At 50.5% G+C, this 26,332-nt stretch overlaps 1 protein-coding gene across 1 annotated transcript in view; it reads right to left on the bottom strand.

Annotated features, from left to right (window-relative positions):
* The window catches only part of FHOD3 (formin homology 2 domain containing 3), a 521,276-nt gene that overhangs the window by 150,691 nt on the left and 344,253 nt on the right, over positions 1–26,332 (bottom strand). Inside the window, 4 exon segments of the mRNA XM_004703087.3 lie at positions 3,253–3,482; positions 11,093–11,236; positions 15,825–15,919; positions 25,521–25,632. Coding sequence (XP_004703144.3) covers positions 3,253–3,482; positions 11,093–11,236; positions 15,825–15,919; positions 25,521–25,632 — 581 coding nt within the window.

Here is a 26,332-nt window from a genome sequence, read left to right as displayed (position 1 = left end):
GCCTGGGGTCAGGGTGCAGGGAGGGGGGGGGGGAAGAAGGGGCTAGGTTTGTCCACCCATGGAGCCAGAGCTGAAGGCCTTAGGCAGAGGTTATGGTGGAGTAGAGGGCCCTTTGAGTGTTTATCTGTAGTTCTAAAGCAGCTTTGTAACACTTTCCTGAGCAGGACAGGAGCCAAGGAAATACATGAATGAAAGGTCATGGACCAGAGAGAGGTATGCCTGTAGGCATGGATAAGCAGAGGCACTCTTGACCAGAAGAACGATGTCCTGAACATTTCTGATCTGGAAGTTTAAACTGTTCACGTGTCTAATAAACGTCACAAATGTTGACTATGTTCTGTGAATTCTGTGAGGCCAATGCCAGGACTTTTTGCACCCAGCAGAGTACAAAGTATCGTCGGAGGCATGGCTGGTGTTGGGACTGGAGGAGGAGGTTGGAGGGCAGAGGCATTTCTCACCTCGGCTACCCTGGAACAGGCCTGGGCTGATGATGAATTTGGTTTCCCTTCCTCCCGTGAGATCAGAAGAGACCAGATGGTGCCCCACGCCATTTTTACCAGCGGTTGAGATAGACGTTTGTCTACTTTGGACATTGAGAGGTAAAGACTGAGACATGGGTTTAAACTACTGCTCAGCTCCTAGTCCTGCAATTCAGGACAAGACACGCATCCTCTGTCTTGTCGCTTATTAAATGAAAATGTCACTTGTCCTGACTAGATCCTGCAGCGGGTTGAGAGTTAAATCAAATGATGTAAAAGAACTGGGTATGGATAGCTATATTTCAGAACAACGGGAAGCGTCTTCTAATGTCTAAAGCATTTCAAGCTTCCTTTCAAAAGCGTTGGCACTGACTGGATCAAAGTTATAAAATTCAGCCTAAAATTTCTCCTCGGTGGCGCATGCTGCAAGTTAGAAGTGAGATGGCCAGCAGAGTCACATAGCACAAGTGCAGTCTGGGGCAGACACGCCCCTGTGTCTCAGGTCTACAGGGAACAAACAGAATGGGCCACTGATTCTGAGGTATCCTTCGAGGCACCGATGGTGAGCAGGTGACTGAGCTATGCACACAAGGACCACCTCCCATTTTGCTCCCGGCACCCTTCCTTTCGATCTCACTGCTGCCTACGCCAAAATGGTACTGCCACCTGGGGAGCCACAGGGCAAAACCCCTCCAGCAGGCTTCAAAGCCACTTCAGAAGCATCTATCTCGGAGTTGCCAGCTGCCTCTGCAAGTTGGGGAGGGTATTGTTCTCAAGTACACGTTACCTAAATTTATGATGAAGTAAAAACCGCGGTCAAATGAAGAAACCGGTCCTTGTTCAAAATCAAGAAAATGGCAACATGCTGAACACACAGGCCTCCTGTCCCAGAATCCATCCGTGCCAGCCCCTGGGAACGGTGAAGCACACCTGGAAGTACCGCCCACTCCGTGGTCGCCAGTCTTCGTCAATGTGAAGATCCCACAGTGTTGGCACCTGAACTCACAACAGGGGGGACTTTGGGAATGCTGACCAGCAAGAAAGAGACCAGAAGTAAGCGTGGGAGGAGTACACAGAGTGAGGGAATGTCAACGGCACCTTCAGAGTTCACCTCACCTCGGCCCCTCAGCATTTGGGGGCCGCTTTGTCATAAAGAGTTTTCCCCAGTCAGTTATGTACATTTTCTCCAGCCCTTTGTACACATGAGCATCTCCCTGTTAGTTTCTCAAGCCGTTGGCTGGGCACGATACTAACCAAGGGCTCCGAGCGCCTGCTGTTGAGCCTGCGTGCTTTCAAAGGCCCCAGCGCACCAAGGGCAGCCGTCATGGCAGATGCCTCATTCCTCAGTCTGTTTAGAGGGGCGGGCCTTTTGTTCTCCACAGCAGAGTGGGCTGCAGTCACACTCTCAGAAACAGGGGAGCCTGTCGCTGGAAGCTTCCTGGGCTCTGTAGTAAAGCCAGGTTTCAACTTCTTTGAAGACTTTCTCTCCTCTGGGGTGAGCAGCCCCCAGAAGGGGGTGGTCTAAGACTCAACTGATTGCAGGAGTACCTCCGAGCTGCCCTTGGTGGTGGTGGAGGGGCGGGCTGGGGAGGGAGGTCCCACTCAGCATGCAGACGAAGGGCATCTCTTGATGGCTCTCTTAAGTTTGCCCGACTTACTCGGAGTTACTCTCTTCTTCACCAATTAGAGCTTCTTGACCTACATTCGGCTCCTGGTTTGATCTTCGGAATGAGAAAAACCACTCCTTTCAAGTTACCTGAGCCCTGCGCTTCCGCTCTGCTGGCAACGGGAGGCAGTGCCTGGGCATCCTGTGAATCAGTCAGGCTCCTGTGCACGTGCTTGGTAAGGAGTGGTCCATGGGACCCAGGAAAGGGGAGCCATAGCCCGCACCAATGCCCAGTGCAGCGAGGCACCAGTGTACTGTACCCCCGTCTACGGAGCGACTTCAGTTTTCCCAGGGTTGTCAGCCGCACGTTCTGAATATGCGTACTTCCCGATGGGATTTCAATCTTACGCTTTCTTCCCATCTACTGCCTTTCTCATTCTCACTTTCTCTTAGTCCATCACACGTGAGATTCCCAAGGGCAGAGATCCTATCTATTCCACTGACAGATGTGCATCTTCAAGGCCTGGGATAATCCATCTACGGCAGACACTCAATAAAACTGTCTGCCAGGTCACTAACCGAGTAAGTAAAAGCATTTAGATGTCATGGAATGTAACTAGAGGGGATTTTTTTTGTTGTTGTTCAGGCTTTGTGATGCATGTAGTTTTATTCTACTGAACTAGAACCAACCCCGCTATCTACTGCCATGCAGAGTGTCAGAACTCTCCATCTCTCTCTCTCTCTCTCTCTCTCTCTCTCTCTCTCTCACACACACACACACACACACACACACACACACACACACACACACACACGCCAGTGATTTCTAGGCCCAAGACGTTTGTGTCGGGTTCTTTACTATTTGCTAGAGCACAGATGTCCAGGACATCCATTAATTGAGATTCTCATACATCTGCAAACACACATGGCTGGCTGGGAAAGAGGGCACCAGGTGAGTGAGTTCAAATCTTCGTATGCCAATGGGGCCACCTTGCCCTGGGAAGCTCCGTGGGGTGGGGATGGGGTTGGATGGTGTTTAATGGCAGAGAAGAGAATAGGCAGGGATCGAGGGCCCAGTGAGGCTAGTGGAGAGAGGACAGCCGTGGTCCCTTGGAGTGTACCCCCAGCCCCACCCCCACCCCTCTCCCATGCTAAGTGGATGCTTACTTTTCACCGGGCTTGAAACCAGGAGCTGACTGGGTGCAGGGGCTGGTGGGAGCAGACAGAGTGCTCTTAATGTTCTGTACCGAGTGCCTGCGGCTCCGCCTGCGGTCCAGGCCCCGGTGCTCGCTGCTGCTGCTGCTGCTGCCAGAACACACACTGGCCCTCCTCCGGTCCCGCCGCCCGCTGGGGGGCAGCTCAGCGGTCTCATCACCGTCTTCGTGTCGAAGTGCCACCTGCAAAAGCAGATAGGGTTGAACCCGGTCTTCTCCCCACCTGTGGGCCTCCGCACCACCTGAGTTCCCCAAGCACAGCTGGGCAAGTCGGCCGCTCGGCATGCTTCCCATGCAGTGGGCAGAGCCAGCCTCACGAGCAGGTCTAAGAGCCCCTGTGCAATCAGAGGGCCAGCCCTGCCATCTCCGGCGTCCAGCCCGGAGCCTCTCCTCACCCACCCTTGGCTGTTCTCTCTCTGCTTCAGGAAGCTGAGGCCCACTTGATGTCTAAAAAGTTCCTGGTCATTCCTGAGCTCGCTGACCCACAAACAAAACCCCAAAGCGCGCAGGTTCTGGTCAGAGTTGGGAACCACAGATCAAGGTGAGAGGGACCGGGTCTCACCCAGAAAACTTTTTGGAGACCTTGCATGGCACACACATTCATGTGTTCAGACGCTAATGAGCTAAGGTTAGAGTGCACCCACAGACACCCTGAAAGACAAGGTGATCTACTCCCCAAGCTTTTGCCCTAGAAAGCCCTGTGGAGCAGTTTCACTCTGACCCACATGGGGTTGTCTGCTTTGGAATTGACAGGATGGCAGTGTGTGCTGCATGCTTTCAGAACCTGAGCTGACGGCGGCGGTGGCAATCCGGCTAAGGCCAACAGCCTGCTCTCTGGGTTGCAGGCGGAGCTCCTGGTTAAAATCACCAGCCTGCCCACGAGAGCCACAAACATGTAACGGGAAGCTGCTTGGCCCCTTGAAGAAAAAGGTTCTTTAAAAATTTCCCCTGGGAAACCCTGCATGCTTGTGCAGACTAATGACTGGGTCATGCTTTCCATTTCCATTTCCGCCTTCGTGAGCAAAGCCCAGGCCTGGGTGTCACCCTGCATTGTCACTCTGGCTCTTGACAAAAAGCTGAGTGCTGTCTCCAGGGGCCTAGCTCTGCATCCCACTCTATCCTAAATCCTGCTCTGCAGCCTTCTCCCTCTGCATTAAAGGCAACAGTCTGTCCTTCCCCTACCTCTCTCTTCAGCTTGCTTCTGGTAGCCACTCTGCTCCCAATCAAAGCGCATTCTTCCCAGCCAGGGGCCATACTGATCTGTATCTTTGGCTTTTTAAGTATTTTGTGTACCTCCCTTCTCTAGAAACACAGGAGCCCAGGTGGCACGGTGGTTACACAATGGGCTACTAAAGGCAAGGTTAGTAGTTTGAAACCACCAGCCTCTCCATGGAAGAAAGACGGAGCTTTCTACTCCCACAAAGAGTGACAGTCTAGGAAGCCCCCAGGGGCAGTTCTACCCTGTCTCATAGGGGCGCCATGAGTTGACATCGACTCAATGGCCGTGAGCTTGGTTTTTGTTTTTGTTTTTCTAGAACTTGATGGTGAACAGACCAAGTGTTTTGGCTTTGATTAGATCCTTGGGTAAGTGCTGGATGCGCCACCACCAAACCAGGTGAGATAAAGAGCAAGCTGTGTACCCTCTTCTGCAGCACCTCCACATCCCGGGGAGAATTGCAGTTTCATGTTGGTGGTAGGATGGCAGAAGGTGACCTGTGTAAAGCATCTAATGTGGGGCTTTATCCCACGGCTGGCGCTCAGTCTATAGGACTACACTTCCCCCATCCATGAGTGGTGATCTAGGATGCCCATAAATTCCCCTTTCACACAGACCTGACTGGTCACACATCACCTGGCAGCCCAGGTGAACCAGACTCAACCAAGTCCACCAGTCCCTCTGACTTGGCAGCCAGGGAAAGACAAAGTCCCAAATGCCCAGTTGTGCAAGTTTCTGGTCGTGTGGGTACTCAGTCACATTTCACAACCCAGTCCCGGCGGGAGAGCATGGGGAAGCCATCTAAAGGCCCAGGTATAGGACCTTATCCTGTCTACAGAAGACCTGGCAACATCGATTCGTCTCTATGTCCAAAATTTGGGCACCTAGGATCATTTATCAAAGCGAGCTTGGCAAGACCAGGTTGGGTACTCCCATCCTGATTCACAGGGCCATGTTGGCCTTTGAGACACACAGGAGTGCATCTGCCCCCTATCTACGCCCCCCCTTGTTTCCTCCAGTGTCCAGAGACAGTTCCGTGAACGCTTCTTCAATGGGTCATAGACATTTCACCCAAGCTCTCAGATCTATGATCACAGTTGGATGCTCGTTGACTATTTTATCACCTCCAGAATTTTCTAGTCAGAGACATCGTCTTTGGAGGTATGAGGTTAAAGAATTAAAAAGAATTCCACCAAAGTGACATTTCATCAGAGTCCCCTTCTGGGAGACTCGCTCCTCCAGTGCGATGTGCAAAAAATGAGTAAAGAAATTCTGTGTTTGGCCAATCACATTCATTATCTCCACCACAGCACACTAAATGGCGTTCTCTGGGGGGGATTTTGAAAAAAGCCCAACACCGAATCAAGGAAAGCACTTCTCATTATTTCGAGCCAATTACTTGACATTTCTTCATTTTCAGACACAAAAATTCAAGACCATTTTGAACTTCCTCTGACCTGAAGTATCGATTCTGCTTCTTATTAAACACACATTGGGGATGATAAGATTAGAGGCAAAAGTCAAGTCCAGATAGTTCTAATTCCTCTCCTAACCTCAGAGGGCTGAGGAACGAGGAAAATGCGGCTCACTGTTCCTTGCAGAGAAGCACACTGCGCGTAAGTGGAGTGAAATCTACTTGAACCACCTTTTGCCAAAGAAAGTGGGGACACTCAGCAAGTTTAAATAAAACAAAAACTGGAAACTTGTCCAGGCGACACCAAACACCCCAAACGAGAATCCAGTTGGGGTTCTCCACAGCTCAAATCCATTACAAAACAAGTCTCGCAAGGAGGGGGCTGGGGGGTGGGGGGTGGGAGAGGAAGAGGGGGCTGTGCATAGGTTCTAAACAGATCCAGTGGCAGCCTCGGGCTTGCTTCGGGAACAGCGTAACATGAAAGTTAGGGAGAGTATTCACTCGGGGTCTGGCATTTAGAGTAAGACTTCTAGAACCACCCATATCTGCTGGTGACAGGAAGAGACACTGCACGTGACTTGCCTGTAGAGGCTACCACGGTGTTTCCGAACTCTTCTGAGGCCAGGGAGCATGGCAGCGTGGAGCCAACAAACTCGAAAAGCTGGGAAGCACTTGGAAAGAATAGCACTTCCCACCAGGTGTATCCTGAACCTGTGACAAATCTCCAAGCTCATGGCCATCAGGTCGATTCCGACTCTCAGTGACCCTGCAGGACAGGGTTGGACTTCCCCTGTGGGTTTCTGAGACGACACATCTTTATGGGAATAGCAAGCCTCGTCTTTCTCCCCGTGGTTTGGAACTGCTGACCTTGTGGTTAGCAACCCAGCACATAAACTCACAGCACCACCAGGGCTCCTGTCTGTAGGAGGTTGCAGCTGTAATCAGCAGGCAGCACAATGAAGGACCTTCACAAGAACGGAAAGTGAGATCAACCGTGTCCTGAAAGATCTCCCCCACATAATGGGGCCCTTCACTTGCCGGCCCCTCCACTGAGCACCATCTAACTCTTTTTAAGGACAGGTTTGAAGCCGCAGATGTGGGGCAAGCGCATTCCAGAAGCTAGAGCTGACTGCTGGAGCATCCTGCCCCACCTGCCCCAGAAAGCAGTCGGGAGCAGCTTCAGGTGGCGTCTGTGATGACTTCCGCTAGTCTGTGAGGAGACTGGCAGCTCTTGCCAATCTAATTTTTTTTATTTTTGGAAAAATTTTAAACATACAAAGGGGGCCCCAAAGGTTCATGGAAGAACCCCATGACCTCTCCATCCAATTTTCCCACAAACTTTTTGAAGGCCTCTCATTGGAAAAGTGGGGGAGACAAGCATGATGTGTGCTCGGGTGTGCTCATCACCCAGGCTCAACGATTATTATAACTCAAGGTCAATTTCGCTTCATTTGCACCCCACTAGTGGCACGGCCATTACGTGCGTGACTGCCAACTGAAGGACTGATGGTGGAATCCACCAGCCATTCCGAGGACAGAGGTGTGGCAGGTCAGCTTCTATAAAGATGGCCATCTTAGAAACCCAACAGGGCGGGTCTCCTCCATTCTGTGGGTCAGAATGGGCCGAGCAGCAGTGGGTCTTCACTGGCCCTGGCCCTGGCGCCAAGATCACATCATTCCATCAGTTAACATTGCAACATTCATTCCCCAAAGACAAGGACTTTTTACAAAACACAACTACCATACCATTAAAGAAAATAGATCCAAACCTCATATCGTTTCTTCTGAGTTTCTATCTCTGCCCGAGTGTCAGCAGCCAGGAGTGGCGGCCAACTTCACGTGACAAATACAGTCCTTTTCTCACTTCCTACTCTACACCTCGTTTTTAATCAAACCCATATGCACTGCTTCCATGTTTGGGTGAAGTGGATGTCAGTTCGAATGGCCTTTTGAGCCAGGAACTATGCTGATGACATGTTGTGGCTGATGTGAAAAGCTTGGGTCCCCAAGGCAGCTTGCCTCTTTTTGCTTCACAGTTGGGTAGGCCTTTTCCACAATGAGTCTAGAGTTGGCCACGTGACTTGCTTTGGCTGGTGGAACACTACCAAATGTGACATAATCAGAGGCTTGAAAAGCATTTGTGCATTGAGACTTGCCCCGTTGAAAGGTCCCCGCTGTGAAGCAGCTCGGGCTAGCCTGATGTAGAAGCCAGGAGCCCAAGTCAGCACCAAACACCAGAGCACATGCGTGAAGTCACGGTCAACCATCCAGCCCCAGACAAGCTGCCAGATAACAGCGGCCACATGGGAACGTCCTGCCTGAACCAGACTCAGATTGCTGACCCCAAGAATGAATGTTATTTTAGACCACGCAGTTTTGGGGTGTTTGCTATGCAGCAACAGACTACTGAAATGTACTTTAAAAAATGACCGCTGATACAGAGAAACCGTGTTGGGTTTATTAACTAATCATTCCTAAAAGGAATAGTTCTTCTTCCTCACCCCCTCAACACTCAAGTCTCCAGTCTTAAGATGCCTTTCCCATGACAGGAGCATTTTCAGAACCCAAAGTTAGGGCACATGATCTTTCTGTTTTGATTTATGAATTTATGCATTTGAGAAGTCACAGAGGCTATAAAACTCAAATGAATTTCATTAAACATGGATCAAATCACCTTTCCTCATGGAATTAAGTTACATAGCATTGGGCCTGTCCTCAGAAAGCCTGGGCCACATGGTTGCCAGACAGCCTTCACGATGAGGAAGAATTCTCAAAACCCAACTGAGTTCCGGGCAACTATTTGAGGGCAATCAAGACTTTATTTTTTAATCGGGAACACTGACTTTGCCTGAAGGCCTTCTTGCTGCCCCTGCATGCACTCAAGTTGATTGTCCTGTGGCAGTAAATTAAAAAGGAAAAGAAAACAAAACAACAAACCATGAACTTTCAGAAAGAAAATCTCTGCCTCTGCCTGGTATCTAGAGCATTTCACCTGTCAGCGTGAGTTATTACCCATTGCATTGGCCCTGTCAGGTAGGTGCTTAAATCATGGCTGCTTTCAAGGCAGCATCTGGCAAACTCCACCATAAAAGACGCAGACATTGGGAGAGGCCTTTGTTGCGGCACTTGCTACTTGGGACAGGTGCGTGGCTGGGCCCCGAGGCTCGAAAGAGAAGGAAAACATAGGTGGAGTAGCTCACAGGGATTCAGAGCCCAGAAAAAGCCCTCAGGACATGGGATCAGAGGCAAAAAACACCCCGCAGTTGTGAGGAACCAAGGGTGGGAGTGCGGGTGGGGGTGTGAGAGACTTGGCGGAGAAGCTGACCTGCTGGGTCACTGCTCAAGGACCCATGTGAGACCGAGAAGAAACAACACGTTGGGCAAAACAAAGAGAAAGGATGAAGGGGGGACTTCCCCCAAAGACATCCTTGCAGGCTGTGGGCCAGAAGTCGAGTGGCGGCTGCCATCTCTCACCATCTTGGAAATGGCTAGAGCCGAGAAGGCCACAGCTGCACGGGGGCCCGGGGGCTGAGGTTTCACACGCGGCTCTCAACAAGGGGGGCTTGTGTAGTTTAATGATTTAGTTTCTCCAGCAGAGGGATGACGTCAACAGACAGGCCCTGGCTGGAAGATGGCTCTCTCTTTAGTTGGAGGGTGTCGGGGGAGGAAAGACAAGTGACAGTCCCGTGAGGCACAGCCCCTACAGGATGCCGTGCCACAGGCCAGGCTGGCACTCCGCGTCCGTCCGCCTGCAGCGGCTGTCCGCAAGCCCACACCTCGCAAGGCCTTCCTTGGTCCTGGCCTCAGCTTCGTGTCCCCACCACATCCTGTCTCCTGGCTTCAGATTCTCTGCATTGCCGCTCCCTGGGGCACGGGCTGCACCCCTGCTGGAAGGTGCCCTCCCTTGGGGTAAAACTCACACCAGTCATCTTAAGCTTTAATATTCCTCTACCTACAGTGGCTCATTAAATAGCAGATGAGTGGTCCCTTTCCCTGCCTTTACAGCCATGAGCCCACATTTCCATTCGGCACAGGGGGGTCCCCCAAGGTTGGAGGGAGCCCCATCTGAAACCCCACCCCTGTGAGCTGCGAGGGGTAGGATCCCCAGGGCTGCATGGGGCGCTCTTGCCAGGAGCGAGGACTCACTGTTAGCAGCAGGAATGTCCTGCAGGGTGGTTCTCGAGTTTCAGGGGTCCAGGGGTTCTTCAACCCAAGTGCCTATCAGAATCACCAGGGGGCTTGTAGCAACACACATGGCTGAGCCCACTTCCAGAGAGGCTGATTCAATAGGTCTGGGGTGGCACTTAGAACCTGCATTTCTTCTAACGTGTTCGCCAACCATGTTCAGCCCTGTGAGTCTACACTCAGCCTTCAGCTTCCGCAGAAAATGCCTGAAGCATTGAAAAGGAGCACGTTGGACAGCATTTCAAATTCCTAAAGTATCGCAATTTCAGATGCACCAAGAATCTAGACTTTTTGGAGCCCTGGCAGCTGGGTGAAGCCCCACAGCGATTGCCCTGAGATGTTTCTGGCGCCCTGGAAGCTTGGTGAAGCCCCACAGAGATTGCCCTGAGATGAGGTCACCATTAAACTTTAACCCTGAGACCAATGGTGTCCCCGGAAGTGTCCTTTGAACCCAACAACAGTTCCAGTTCATGAGTGCAGACTGCCTGTCTGAGCACTGGGCTCTTCTCAAAACCGGCTCATCTACCTGCGTGCAGACGGACAAACGCAAACCCAACTGACACCCACAGATTCCATGCCGGCTCCCAGAGACCCTGCAGCATGGGGCAGCACCACTGGCTCCAAGGCTGTAACGCTTTATGGGGGTGGAAAGCCTTGTCGGCCTCTCGCAGAGCGGCTGATGGTTTCCAACCACTGCACTTGCAGTTACAGCTCAATGGGTGTCCACTGCAGCACCATGCTGACCGCCGCCATGGGGAGAGTGAGGCCGGCAGCTTACCTGGCAGGGAGACTATACTAATGGGGGAGAACAGTAAGGCAAGGGAGGATGGGCCAGGTTTCACAAGTCAAAGAATCAATGCCACCAAACTGTATTGGCAGAAACTGCAGAATATTCCACCATGAATATTTTCTTTTTCTTTTTTTTTCATGAATATTTTCAACAAGAAAAAGTACTTAAAAAAAAGAATGTTCTGTTACCTCGTAAATGTTAAACTGCTCCACTAAGTCCAGGTCGGTCCCTTTCTTGCTCAAGTGCCTCTGAGACACCGCCGCCAGGCCCAGCTCCTCCAGAGAGTCCACCACATCGTAGAAGGTGTCCTGGTCCGGGAGTCCCGACAACGTCTGGAAGAGGAGAAGGACCCAATAGACGTGACGCCCAAGTCATCCCCACCGTGGCAGCCAGTGGCTCCAACCAGCACGCGGGACAAAGCAAGGCCGATGACAGGCATACTGTGGCAGCTTCCCAGCCCTGGTGCGTACCGCTGTTGTACCCGGGCTGTGTCATCCTCTGCCCTCGGGTACCTGCCAGACACTCCCGTGATAGGTGTTATTCCTGTGATTATATTTCATTCCATGGAAAACAATTTCACAGATGTAATTCAGAGTGTACTAATTGCTTTTGGGTTAGCCAAGGGGGCAATTGTCCTGGGTGGGTCTGACTTCATCAGAAAAGAACTTTGAAAGGGTTTTTCTGAACTCAGTGATTGAGAGAGAGAGACAGAGAGAGAGAGAGATTGAGTCTCCTGTTGGCTTTGAAGAAGCAAGCTGCCAAGGGCTTTATAGTCAAAGGGAAATGGATTCTGCCCAAACCACATGGCTTTGGTAGATGATCCCAAACCTCAGATGAGACCACAGCCACACTCGAAACTCTGATTGCAGCCATGCTGAGCCCTGAACCTGGCTTTGCCGGGACTACTGACCCATGGAAACCATGAGCTAACATGTGAGGCTTGAGCAGGCTAAGTCTGTAGTGATGCACTACGTGGCTACAGAAAATGCACACACTTAGCAATCAGGGCCTCCTGGGACGATTGCTAGAGCAACAGCTGGCTTAGTTTCGGCCATTGAAGAGTTGGCTCCCTTCAGTTTCAATTCAAGAGGGCCTCCTTTTTTGGTCTAAAAAATCAGGAAAACATGAGAATTCTCAAACCAGAACTTGATCCACAAAAAGATAATCCAAAAAGAAAGACCCACTTCTCTTTGTATTCTCTCTCTTACACAAAGGAGTGGTATTCTCAGACTAGAAAGACCCCCGCTCGGAACTGGATCACACGCGGTATGGCCCCTCAAAGCCGATTCAGGCAAAGCCTTTAATATCAGAAGACCAGCTTGTTATGTAAGGGTCACTGCTCCGCTGCTTAACCAGAAGTTGGGGGTTTGAAGCAGCAGCAGCCCAGAGGAAAAGACCCCGGAGAGCTGATCCTGTAAAGTCAATCCATGGGGCATCGTCCTCTGTGCTGCAGAGCGACTCTTGAGTTGGCTTCACTGGCACACAACAACGAGGGAAATAATGCTTCCACCTAACTAATGGATTTTTCCTTCCTTTGCTGAGCAAAGCATTCGCAGCTCACTGCGACTGACATGGGAACTAATGAAAGGCTGCTTTGATGTGATTGCTTGCTTACTCAGGCCCCTATAAGGACACAGCGCGGGCGGCTGTACATGGGTCAGCAGCTGTCATCAATAAGTGCTCACACTCACGTGGTCCCATGTGAAAGCTCACCCCAGCCTAGTCTCTGCAGGCGCTGGGCAAGGCGCCCCCACTGGGGGGCCAGGCAACGAGCCAATTGAGCTGATCCTTCTTCCAACGCTAATTGAAAAATGACACGTCCATTCAATGAATCCTGTCATCAGAATCGTTTAAACCCTAGAATGTGTTAAAAGATGAGCGGGCCAAGGCAGGGCGTTGGATTGGAGGTGCCCTGCCTGACTGCTGATGCTGCAGAACACACCACTGGGGGAAGGCAGGCGAGGAGACATGTAGGGTTAGACCGGAAACCTTCTGCAAGGCTTTTGGGACCAGGACAAAGAGCACCCTGGAGGCTCTGGCAGTGTCCTCCCCCATCTCAGTCCCCCCTCCCTTCGGCATGCTTGGGGTCAGCTCAGTTTCTCTACCTCTGAGCGTTCCAAGGGGTCCAATTCTTCAGTCCTAATCCCTAGTGCCTTTAGTCACAAGGATGGCACATCTGCTAGTGGGCCTGCGTTGGGGTCTCCCACTGGGGGACTTTCAACAGGATCAAGACAGTATTCGATAATGCCAGCTGGCAGCGTGAGAAGATGGCTCATTTCTGGTGCTTCTCAGAGCTTATGGTGAATGAGTCTGGTATTCTGAAAACTACTTAAATACTGTCCCCCGGCAGACTTCAGCTTGGGAGCCTTCGACAGGCTGAATATCTAGTGTTGACAGAATAGAAGCACCTTAATTGGGTGGCCCTAACACAATTTTTTTGTTCCTCAGGTTAGCTGCCGAATGCAGGGTCCTGGTTGTCGGGGAAGGCTTTCTCTCTCGGTAGACTGTGGGAAAGTCTTGGTCTCTGAGTTTCTGCTCCAAGACTCCCTGCACGTGCCTTCTCCTCTTCCATCCCCCATTACTGCTGCCCGTTTGCAGTTCATCCCTTCTCTATCTCAAGAGAGATGATGCAGGAGACACCCTCCACAAATCCCATCTCAACATACCAAGTCAAGCCCTACCCAAATAGGATTATAACCACACATTTGGGGAAGGGGCAAAATTCAATCCATAACCCTTCTTTTGAATTCCAGGCTATTTAAGCCATCTTTCCTCTCGTTGAAAGCAAGCGCTAGAAACAATTCAGTCTGCAAGATACTGACATCCCAGATCTAAGAGTCTGAATTTTTCCAGACTCGTATTAACGATCCAATTCTCTGTCGTATCTCAAAGGATTCTACCCACTGGGCCAATGAACATTACTCAACTTCAACAACAAGCCCCCCAAAGAAGGTTACCTTGGGCTTGAAATGCACAGAGGCGGGAAGCTGTGACAGAAGAGGAAGAGGAAGTGGGGGTGCCCTGGACCTTAATTGCCATAGGATGCCAAACAAAGGGTGGCACATGCTGAGACCTTGCCAGGGACTGGCAGCTTAGTGACCATGTTCCCCTGGAGCTGTTAGAGAGTTCTGCTACTCAGAGATGATGATTATAGAGCTCTACCTCTGAGAAAATAGCTACCTTCTACCAATGGTATAAACGTCCTACTTTTGATTCTTTGAAAGACAATGAAAGATTCAACAACTGGGGCAAACTGGTAAAGTACACATGGGACCTCTCTGTACTTCCTTTGAAACTTCATGTGAATCTAGAATTATTTGAAAATTAAAAAGAACCCTGCACCCAACTTCAAAGAAGAAGACGAAGAAGAAGAAGAGCAATCACTGCCAGCCTGACTTGGGAAAACTGTTTCGTGGCTGTGCAATCAATCTTTGGTTCAATGTCTTCTATCTTTCTATTGGATTCTTAATACATTAAGACAGTATCTTTTTCTGCCATAATTTTTATACACAATTTTCCAGTGTGTCATCTGCCGTATAAATTATCTGCCTCCTGCAATGTTTTGCAGTCAAAATTTTAAGTCCTTTCCTTTGGAATTTTTTAATCACTGGTCTTATTATTAAAAAGACCTCCACCAACCAGAGAACAATTAACCTTCACGTCTACTCTCTCTTCAGTTTTTTTTAATGGTTTGAAATTTCTTCATTTAACTCTTTACCTGGAATGAACACTACCATACTTTTACTCAGATAATATGCATGTAGCACATTTTAGCCAACTACATAATCCCTCCACTCCCCCTGCGTGGTATTTTCATGAGCATTACATGTGCGAGTGCATTCTTTATATGGCTGCATTATTGGCAAAAAAAATACAGTATAGGATCAACATATGGTTTTGCTTATTTCCAATTATTAAAATGCTCCCCAATCATAACTGATGCTAACTCATCCCTATTGGCTTTGGTCCTAGCCCATGGAAAGTTGTTGGATACAGTGGGGTCTCTTTCAGAGCTCCTCTGCTCCAATCATGAATGGGCCAAGACCACATTATTTCAATCCATAGAGTGTGCTTGACATTTTAGTATCGAGTTGGAGAAGTTACTCTTCATAATTATACTGCTCTCTACTAATTTGTCCTCCAGTTCATCAGAAGGAAACATGTGCCCGGGTATAGTTAAAAGAGAGCTTATGGGCCTTCTCTGGAGACTTCAGAATGACAGCATCTCTTCTGTGGACCCCACGTGCCTTTTCCCAGCATCCTGGAGAGTCCAAGCCAAAGGACCACAAAATGGATGGTGTGGTACCTGGGCCCGGGGCACAGCCACCAGCAGGAGAAGGGCCCACCTACTTAGTCAAGAGAGAAGGGACTAGACTGAACATACTCCTGTCCAGAGACTGGTCCCTGTAGGACCCAGTGCACAAGACAGGGCCTCTGAGGACTGCTTTCTGGCACAGTGGTGACCAGCAGAGACTATAATGGAAGGGACAGGGCCACAAAGGTATGCCCAGCTCCATCAAAGCAAATGAGGTCAGCCCCCAGGACGTCTCTCTTCTACTCAGAACTCATGCTCAATGACTCACTGCCCTGCAGCAGGTGATCAGCAGTACTCTTCATTGCTATCAGACTTGTGAGCAATTCCCTTTGAGGAAAATGTGCTCACATACACCATAAAGAAGAACAGATGTTCTCTCAGGACATTTTGATAGCGAGAGTAGTCATCAAGCTTGTGTTGTCACCATTCTGGTCTCATTAGAAATGGAAAAACACGCAGACCCCATAGGGCTTCTCACATATGCACTGACACATGTGAATGGAAATGAGTTTTCTCCTGTCCTGCATGGTTCTGGCCCCAGGGTGGGTGTCTACAAGATTAGCCTTGTATTTAGAGGCCTCGTATTGGCCTTCGCACCAACCAACCTTGTTCACTAAAGTCATGGCATAAACCAGCAGCTCCGTGTCGACCCCATCTTTTTCTTCCAGGATTTCCATGATATTTGACCAGGGTTTAACTCCTAAAAGCAGAGCACACAATCATTAGAAACAGCGATTTGACCATCAGCTCTCTTCACACAGTGTCCAAGGCTTTAGCTGCTTTTTCTCCCAAGGGTGGCAGCATCTTTCCAATGGCAAATTCTAAAGTGTGACACTACCCTTAGCGTGGCCTGGAGCATGCTTATCATTAGCATTTCCTGACTGCTAACAACTTACCCAGTCATTGTTACTCCCTTGAAAATGACCCTCTTGGGTGTCAGGGTACCTCTCTACTCACTTTGCAAACTTCCCTCTATATGAAACATGTAACATTAAAAACATTCATTCATGTACAACTCCTTTGACCTTGCATATCAATCACAAAAAGTGAAAAACTCTTATCGAAGTGTTCTCTGCAACGTTCACTGCCATCATATTACACTCTGGTCTCCTGGGAGGACAGGGGGCGTGGAAAAGCCATAGGAGGTCCCAAGAAAGAACTGCAAAACCCAGTCTAGCGTTCATTTCAGGAGCAGAATTACAGGGATCTCCATGCAATCAGAGCACATAGTTCCTTCTAGAACCTCTTCGGTAAAGGATGTGCATAAGAGACAACCTTTCTTGCTGGAAGCAAGGAGGACTTGAAGCACCTGCTGAGGCTCCAGGGCTGCAGCCTTCAGGATGGGTTGCAACTCAAGGCAGAGAAAACCAAAATCATCATCACAGGACCCCTAGACAACATCGTGATAAACAAACAAAGCGCGGATATCTTCAAGGATTTCCCTTTGCTCTGATCCACAAGCAACGCTCCGGGAAGTGGCAGTCAAGAAATCAAATGACGTATTGCATTGGGCACATCTGCTGCCCAAGACTTTCTTCAAGTGGTGAAGAACAAGGATGCCACTTTGAAAATGAATGTGCGTTTGAATCTGCCAGCCAGCGAGGGAGGCGACTTGTGGTGTTGAATGTGGAGGGACTGGGGCAAGCAGCCGGGATCGGAGCGGTTATGCCCAGGCGACGACAGAGAACAGGAAGACGCTTCCCATTCTGGGCCACTGAGCTTTCTCTAAACGTATCTCCAAAGGGATATCCCCTTTCCCACTTGGTGGAAATGAAGCCTGCTATAGACAAACAACAATAAATAAAGCAAATGGAAGTCAGCGAAGGCCAGTGGTTTCTGAACGATGGTCCCTGGGGCTAGTTGAGCCCTAGTCGATTTTGAGAGAAGTTACACTTGGGCCCAGATGGCCTTGTCTGGTCTCTGAGCTCCCCATACCGTGCCTGGTGTGCAGTACGATCATCCCAGCTCACAGCCACCTTACAAGACAGGACAGCACTGCCCCTGCGCTTCCCGAGACAGTAACTCTGTACGGGAGTAAAAAGTCTCCCCTTTCTCTCACAGGGAGGCTGGTGGTTTCAAACTGCTGACCTTGCCATTAGCATCAAGTGCTTAACCCACTCTCAGGGCTCTGTTGGTATACAGCAGGGACCCAATAAAATGCCTGCTGAGTAGAGACTGGAGCGCTCCAGGAAGGCACAGAGAGGTTTTCCACTGGAGCCCGTTTTACAAGAGCCAGCAGAGCCGATGTCTGTAGTCAGAAGAGGGGGTCAAGGAAAGTAGGCAGCGTGTTTTTGCTTTTACAGGGAAGACAATTTTAAAAATACAAAATCAAAAGACGGGGCACTGCCATGGATGTTACCTGTGGCTGTAATCCCATTGGAGAATAGTTTGTTATGTTGATGAGGCTATGTCAGTGTTGGGTGTGCCCTAAATCTAATCACTTCCAAGCAACAAGCCCACATGGAAGAAGGACGCCAGCCCGTGGGATCAGGAGGTGTTGACGGAATCAGGTAACAGACACCAGAAGGCTCAAAACTAAACAAACAAACAAACAAACAAAACATATTGTTGAGAATGAGGGGAACCAGAGCAGAGACTCAAAGCCCATTTGTAGACAACAGGACATCCCCTCACAGAAGGGTGACAGGAAGGGATGAGTCAACCAGGGCGCAGTATAGCCCTGATGAAACACACAATATGCGTCTGGTTCTTTGAGGCTTCCTCACACCCCCACCATCATGACCCCAGTCCTGCCTTTCAGTTCTGGCTAGACCGGAGCATGTACACTGGTACAGATAAGCACTCACAGCACACAGAATCTGGGTCATATAAACTCCTCAGGAATAGAAATAGGAGTAGAGATACTAGAGATACCAGGAGGGTAAGGGGAAGATTGGGGGGCGGAGGAAGGAAGGGGGAACCGATTACAATGATCAACACATAACTCCCCCCACCCCCAGAGGGATGAACAATGGAAACATGGGTGAAGGGAGACAGTGATCAGTGTAAGATATGAAAACAATAATAATTTATAATTTATCAAGGGGTCGCAAGGGCGGGAAGGAGGGAGGGCAAGCAAAAAGAGGAGCTCATACCAAGGGCTCAAATAGAAAGTAAATACTTAGAAAATGATGATGGCAACATATGTACAAAGATGCTTGATATAATTGATGCATGGATTGTTATAAGAGCTGCAAGAGCCCTAATAAAATGATCTTTAAAAAAAAAAAAGAGTGATTAGACACAGAAGAAAGCCAATAAAGGGGAAGTAGATACCGGGTGATGACAAAGGCAGATGAGGCTACAAGCCAAGGGCTGCTGGCTGCTGGCAGCTGAAATAGACAAAGGAGGGCCTCCCCCCTAGAGCCACACTCTGAATTTGGACTTGTAGCTTCCTGGGACGTGAGAACATAACTGTTCTCTAATGCCATCCACCTGCCGTAGTTTTGTTACAGAGGCACGAGGAAATGAAGACCCGTTGTGCAGGTGGAAGGACACAGACAGGGCCACACAGGACCCCAGGAAGGCCAGACCAAGAAACAGAGGTAGACTTTTTGCTCTGGCCAACGCGTCCAGCTGGTTAGAACTCGTCAAGCTTCTAGAGCCCTGTGTTGCCTGAACACAAGTGCACGTTTGGTAGCCTGCTGCTGCTTCATTATCCCCCGGCTCATACTGACCATCAAACTGGTCCGAAGTGCATGCCACAGCGGAAGTGGCTTTAGAATGCCAGTGAGCCACCATCTCTGAACCCTAGATGGCCCATGAAGTCTTAGACCCCACTGCCCAGTGCAGCTCCAGAGCCCCAGCCACATGCCCTTGCAGGGTTCATAAATGGGGTTCATAACATGAGGGGTCATCCACATGCGCTCGGGGAGAAGGCATTTATGCTGAGAATTTCCAGTGGTGCTAGTGGGCTCAGGGATACTTCCTGGGTGCTGATGGTGGAGCCAAAGAGGGAGGGCCTCACGGGAGTCAAGGAAGGACAGGCTATGATGCAAGGGCAGCAGCCCAGAGAGGGGAAGCAGCGGTCTCAGAAACACACACATGCAGACACGGGCGCCACTTCCAGCCTTTCCAACAGAAACACCCCAACACGGGCTTAATTTCATTGGAAACTGTGCTCTTCAGCTGTAATCCATACCTGATTAGCTGATTATCATTCAAGGATTTCTAAGTCTGGAAACTTGAAACTATTTATATACCATTGGGAGGGATATTCACTCTCTTTGGATGGTTCTGGTCCCAGAAACAATTTACAAGAATGAAAGTGATGGGGGTGGGGTAGGTGGGAAACATTTGGTTCAACACAAACAGCCCTGCCAGGGCTCAAGCTAGGCCTGACTTAGGGGCTGCAGTCACAGTCTTGCCAAGAGCAGCCTCCTGTGAACCATTGGCCTGGGTTCACAAGGGCTTCGCCCTTTGCTGATTCCATGGAGCTTTGTGTGCATATGTGTAGGGTGAGGAGAGGCAGGATCTTTGCATAGACCACATATTCCTGCCCCTCCGTGTAACAGAGAAAGATGCTGAGCTCCCAAAGTAGCAGGACAGATGGAGGCTCAGAAGACTCATCTGTAAACCCAAGTGTAACATCTACTTAGGCTGCGAACCACAAGGTCAGCAGTTTGAAACCAACAGTCACTCCTCCGGAGTGGAGGACAAGGCTTTCTACTCCAAGCGCCAGTCTCAGAAACCACCAGGGGCAGTTTTCCCCTTCCTGTGGGGTTGCTATGAGTCAAAATCGACTCGAGGCACTGAGGATGAGTTTTGGAATTTGGGGAGGTCCCTTGGAGATAATGCATTTGGCTGTCTTTCTTCCTTAGTCCTGAGGAAGTGCATTAACCAGCCAACCGACCAAACCAGTTGCTTCAAGTCAATCCCCACAGTGGCCACCCCAGCTATTGCCCAGTAGAACTGTGCCCTGCAGGGGTTCGGAGGCTTCACCCTTTGGAGAGCCAATGACTAAACTCTTCTTCTGAGGTACCTCTGGGAGGCTTTGAGCCATCAACCTTCTGGTTAGCAGTCAAGCACTTAACTGTTCGTGCCACCAACGAAGTGCAGTAGCGGGCTTAACTTAACTGTCAGGTCTGTTCCTCTCCCACTGACCTCAAGCCTGGAGTGGAGGCTGTTCTCCCTGAGAGCAGAGCAGGGATCTTCGTTTGGGGCTCTGATGTTTACAACCACATGCAGGACCCAAGCCATATATGACAGGTAAAGGAGTTATCCGGGAAGAATGCCCAGCGTAGTGTCTGCTCCCTCCCTCAACTATCAGAGGCACCCATCTTAAGGAAAGCTGGTGGTGCTGACGCCCAAGCTTCCCTACAAGCCTCCCACACAGGCTCCAGGCCAGTCCTCTTCCCACCAAACCACAGTCCCTCTCTCTTAAACCCAAGACACACAGCAGAAATCACACCCCACTTGGTGCCTCTCTCTTCCCTCCTGTGTCTCTGCAGGGCTGCTTGAAAGGATGGCTGGGGCGGGGGTGCTCCAGTTAATCATGTGTGATACACGGTTTGAGAATTGTGTCATATCGCATCACCTTGGATCCAGATGAACATTGGGGGCCTTCAAGAGTAGTGCTGAATCAAGTCAATGTGCCTCAAGAGTCCTGCCCGGCATTTCCAAATAAGCTCCTCTATCTGGTCAGGTCCCCGCCTCTGCCTGGGCGGCTAATCTGTGTGGTTGTAAGGAAGGCCAGAGCCACCCGAAGGAGCAGGGTGCACGTTCCTGTGCACCCACAATGGTGGCAAGGAAAGGCGGTCTCGGTGGGTGCAGCGTGGCAAAGCAAGGGGCACTCAGGAGCTTCCATGAGCACTCACTGCCCCACCCCACCCCCAGCGGGAACCTGCCTGAAAGGTGCCCCCAAAAGATGACAGGAGGTACCATGCCATGTCCCTGAGATGACTGCAACTTACAAAAACGGCACCCACGGCATTACTTTTTCTGTTTTGCAAACCTCTGGCGTGGTCATTTCCTGTGAGCACTGCAGCACCACTTACTTGAGCGTGTTACGTGTGGAAACTGTAGTCAACACAAATCCACATCTCCAGGCCAGCCTACGAGCAAAAGTGCCAGACACCTGGTCAAATGGGAACATTCCTTCGTTTCATGGGCTCACAAGTATTTACAAGCTTCTAAGATGGACTCTCCAAAGCCCTGGTGGCATAATGGTTATGAATTGGGCTGCTAACTGCAAGGTCAGTGATTCAAAACTACCAGCCGTTATGAGGGACAAAGACAAGGCTTTCCAGGACAGATTAAACCCCTCAGAAACAGTAATGGGAATAGGGACACCATGAGGGTGAGGGGAGGTGGGGGAAGGGGAAGAAAGGGGAAACCGATAGCAGGGATGGATGTACACCACCACCACCACCCACTGCCCCAGAGGGATGAACAACAGAAACGTGGGTGAAGGGATACAGTGGACAGTGGAAGATATGAATCTATACATATACTTTATCAAGGATTCATGAGGGTGGGAGGGAGGGAAAAGAGGAGCTGACACTGAGGGCTCAAGAAGAAAATGAGTGTGTTTTTAAATGATGATGGCAACATATGTACAAGTGTGCTTGGTATCATTGATCTATGGACTGTTATGCTATCTGTAAGAGCCCCCCAATAAGATGACTTAAATTAAAATCATAATAAAGACAAGGCTTTCTACTCCCGTTAAAGAGTTACAGTCTGGAAAACCCACAGGGGCAGTTCTACCCTGACCTCTAGGGTCACTGTGGGTCAGAGCTGATTGGAGGCAGTGTGTGTTGTTTGTTTGGGGGTTTATGATGGACTCCAACATGCACCTAGTGTCGCAATGGCTAGGAGTCAGCTGCTAATCAAAAGGCCAGTGGCTTGCACCCTTCAGCAGCTCTGGGGGGTGGGGTTGGAGAACTAGCCCTCTGCTCCCACAAAGAGAATGGCCGGGGGAAACCTATGGGGCAGCTTTACTCTGTCCCATCAGGCCACCGTGAACTGCAGTGGACTTGACAGCACACACAGCTGAATGGACTCGGGTCCCCTGGCGATGCTGCTCATCCACTTGCTTATTGGCTGATGGTGGAAGGTGATCTCTTCTGCAGGTAGCCTCCCTCCTTTAGCAAGCCCTCTCTCATGGAAGAGCAAGCTGTTCACAATGGAAAGAGGGTGTCCTCGGGTTCACCTCGGGTGGCCAGCAGAGTGCTCATAAAGCAGAGACATTTGTTCTGGGGCAACTCCTTTTGCTTTAGGGGAGAATCCTTTTTTGAGAACGCACAGCTTGTGGGTTGGTTTTACTTCCACACGCCCATTCTCCACTACCAACACCCTGGAGGAATGCACCCCAGCCACATCGAGAAGTAAGATTTACGGTTTATTTATAACCTAGGGCATGAATGGGCATGCTCGACTTGCCCTCAGTCACCGCTGGCATCCCGGTCTGCTCCCACGCCCAACTGAGAGGGAGCTGGAGCACGGCTTCCAGCCGGCGAGGTGGAGGCCCACCTGGCCATCACATCGCCCCCTGCAGAACGCCCTGGCATAGTCTGTGTTTCACACCATCCTGCAGCCCAGGACCGGTTTCACTAGCAGTAAAATCGGATGATGTGATGTGTATGCCTTACGCATTCACAGCCAAGACCACACATGTCCATAAAGAAACATGCTGGCGAACCACATGTGATTAGCTATTTCTGACTTTTTCCATGGGTGCTGTGGTTTTTTCTCTGTTTCCTTCACCTTTCGTGCTCAATAGCAGACAGCTGATCACAGCTGCCAAAAGTGTAAGAACATTTTATAGGGAAAACCATCAAGTTGAGAAAACAATCTATTGGGGGTTTGTTTGTTGGTTTGTTTTTACAAGTTGGGGGAAGATGGCATCATTGTGTCTTGGTAGCGGGACCCTGGGCCCCAGGGAGCCTCTGGCTGGGATGTGGCTCATAGGGAGAAAGGCTCGGTGCTCTGGTCAGCGTGGTTCCTCTCCCAGTGCAAAGTCTCCAGAAGGAAGCTCTGTGACCCCAGGTCAATGAAGCCAAAGGAGACCCTACAGGTCCCAAGAAAACGCCCAGCTCCCCGCATGACCAGGGCCCCTGGGTTGTGAGGAATGCAGGGAGGAAGTCAGTGAGCCCATGAATTGTCGGAAGTGAGTTCCGTGTCGACGCGGGAGGATGAACTCTCCCAGGATGTGGGAAAGGAGCTATCCTGTGACCTTCTTTCAGAACACCCACCGCCGCTGGCCCCAGACCTAATTCACCTGCCCCCAGAAAAGCTGCATGCGGTTTCTGAGCTATTGTGCATGCAGGGGCATGCCGTTTCTGTAAGGATTCTCAGCTGGCCCCTATCTGCTCTCCACCATCAGGGTCTTCCCATGTGGTCAGACAGCAACCTGCTGTGGTAGAAAGAAATTGGCTCCATGAACTATGGTTTTTCTCCTTCCCGTGCTGAACAGAGACCTAGCATTACCCTCCTGGCCTTTAGTGGACTCCGCAGGTACCGATACTTATCTATGGATCTCAGGGATAGAGTAGGAGCCCCCAGACCAGTCTTGGAGAACTTCTCCTAGTGTACAGCCACACTTTAAAGTTGCCAGGAGGTGAGTTCCTTTTGCCTGTGGATTTGGGACTGGACACTGGGCCTGTGAACAATACTGAGTCACAACCACAAATGGCTTGGGTCAAGAGGTGCCCTGTAAGTCCTTCGTTTCTTTTGGACAGTTAAATCTGGGTTGCTGTGGACACAATCGCACACATGTGCACATTCACGAAAGTGTAACGAACACGAGCCCCCAACGCCAGCACTGAACAGTGGTGATCTCTGGCTGGTGAGACGAGAGGAGAGTCTTACTGCCATCGTTCACCATGCACTAACCCAGCTGTGTGACTGTGGTGGTGACGAAGGGAACAAGCCCGGCAAAGGCAAAATGAACAACATGCCGGCACTTCAGCCTCGGGTTTCCCGACATCAGAAGAGCCAAAGGGTAATGCCCACGGACCCAGAGCCCGCGCTCCTTCTTTACCAACAGGGGCATGGGGGATTTGTGAACCCAGGATGGGCAAGGTGTGGTGCAGGAGGCAGACAGGAGAGCAGGTGGGCAGGGGCTGGGTACTGAAGGGTCTTCTGAGCTGGGAAAGGGGACTTGGACTTTCTCGTATAGGCCCTGGGAAGCCACGGGGAAGTGATGGCTGGGGAGGGAAGTGACCAGCTCTGGGTCTTAGAAGAGGGCCTCCAATAGCAGAGGCCAGGGCGGCACTTTGGGTGATGGGTAGGCGGGGGTGGGGATTCCAGGTGAGAGTCAACAAAGGACCCAAGTAAGTCAGGGGCAATGGGATGAAAGAAAGGAAGGGATAAGGTTCAAGCCAGACCTGGGGGTTAGATCCGGTGACGCACAGTGCGAAGCCAGCCAGGTGAGGTGAAGAGAGGGAAGAAGGCAGGGTGCCCCCAGACGGGAGGGGGACAATTGGAGGATGAACTGGGTCTGCACCGGGGTCTGCCCTCGGAACAGGGCGGAGGAGAAAGGCTAAAGATCCGCTTGGTTCTGATCTGCCCTGTGTAAATCCCTGAGTGCTTTTCTTTGTCAACTCACATTCTGTCCCTACGCTTTGTATACTGTAAACATCCACTCTTCGCTGGTCAACATGGTTAGGTTCCAAAGGCCGGGTCATTGCGAAAGACAATTGGCCTTAGGTGAAAATGGAGGGTGAGCACATCAGATTCCAAAGTGGAGAATGATCTCATTATAGAGCTGTCGGATTACATCATTACATAACCACCAACCCCCCCCCGGGACCTGGGCCCAGCCAGGTTGACACATAACCTCAACCATCACGGCCAATCGGTGCTCTTCACCTTGGCTTTCATTACCGCCCAGATGTCTGTCATCAAGTGCAAAACAGCCAGCTAGCAGATTTTTACTATTATTGTCCATATGAAATGATGCCTCATGATCTATAGTCCGAAAGTAAGGAGTAGGTGTGCTTATTATTCTTAAATAGATGGCTCTTAAATTAAAAAGTCCAAATTATGGGAGGAAAGCAAACAACAAAGTCACAGCAGCCCTGCGTGGCTCAGAGGGGGACTGTGCCCCACAGGGGGTTCATCGGCGGTGATCTTTCCGCAGTCGGTCACCAGGACTTTCGTCCAAGAGTCCTCTGGGTGGACTCGAACCGCCAGCTCTTCAGTTCAAAGCTGAAGGCTTTGAACCATTTGTGGCACAAAGATCCATAGGCATCAAACGGCCACTGAATTCTCCATCCAACAGGCACAGGCTGGGAAGGCCTTTCTACGTTAGATCATCCACCTTGGTGACACAAGGGGAGGAGGCAGGCGCTACTCACCTCTTTTCGTGTCCACAGCCGAGACAGCCTGGATTAAAAGCGGGGCGTTGGACTCCGAGTACTCCACAAAGACCAGCAGCAGCTTCAGGGCTGTCTTCACCACCAGGCGGAACTGGGGAGAGAAGTTCAGACCATGATATACCTGCAGACATGGCCTTGCACAAGGACAGCCTCACCCTCGAACCAGCGGCCGGCACCCAAAGCTGGCTTTGACCTCGACATTCCTCTAGGACAGTGGTTCCCACGGGCTCCCTCGTCCGATTCTCACAGGCACCGCCGGGGAGACAGAGACTCTCTTTATGCCCATTGGACAGACCAGGAAATTGAGGTCCAAAGCAGCCTGCCCTAGAGGACACAGCTAGTGAGACAGAGGACCAGAGTTTGAGCCGAGGGCATCTGGCCCCCAGCACTCACCTCAAGCAAGTCTCTCCACAAACGAGTTCGCATTTGTGGAGTTCATGACTGCTTCTCATCCTGACCAGGAACACTGACAAAGAACGGACATGCTTCGCACCGTGCTTGGATTCTTCCTTTGTTTGGGATCTCAAGGCAGACTCAGAATGGTTAGAAGCATGAAGAAACTTTAAGACGTGCAGAAACTTAGGGACCGGCTGAAGAGTGTCACCCATCCTAGATAATTTCTCTAAAGTCATGTGACAACCACTGGCTCTTTCTCCTGTCATATTTGCCTAGAAGCTACCTCTCCTCTCCTGCCCACACCTCAACTAGTGCCCTGGTTCTTAGCTGCCTTATCTAGAAAATGCCTCAAGCTACTGCGACACTCCCTGGTCCTACTTCGTCACTTCCCCACA

The sequence above is a fragment of the Echinops telfairi genome, unplaced genomic scaffold, assembly GCF_000313985.2.
Source record: "Echinops telfairi isolate 266 unplaced genomic scaffold, ASM31398v2 ScPeMD7_7400;HRSCAF=8409, whole genome shotgun sequence".
Taxonomy (NCBI): domain Eukaryota; kingdom Metazoa; phylum Chordata; class Mammalia; order Afrosoricida; family Tenrecidae; genus Echinops; species Echinops telfairi.
Note: the sequence above shows the minus strand (reverse complement) of the source record. Positions and strands in the feature narration are given on the sequence as shown.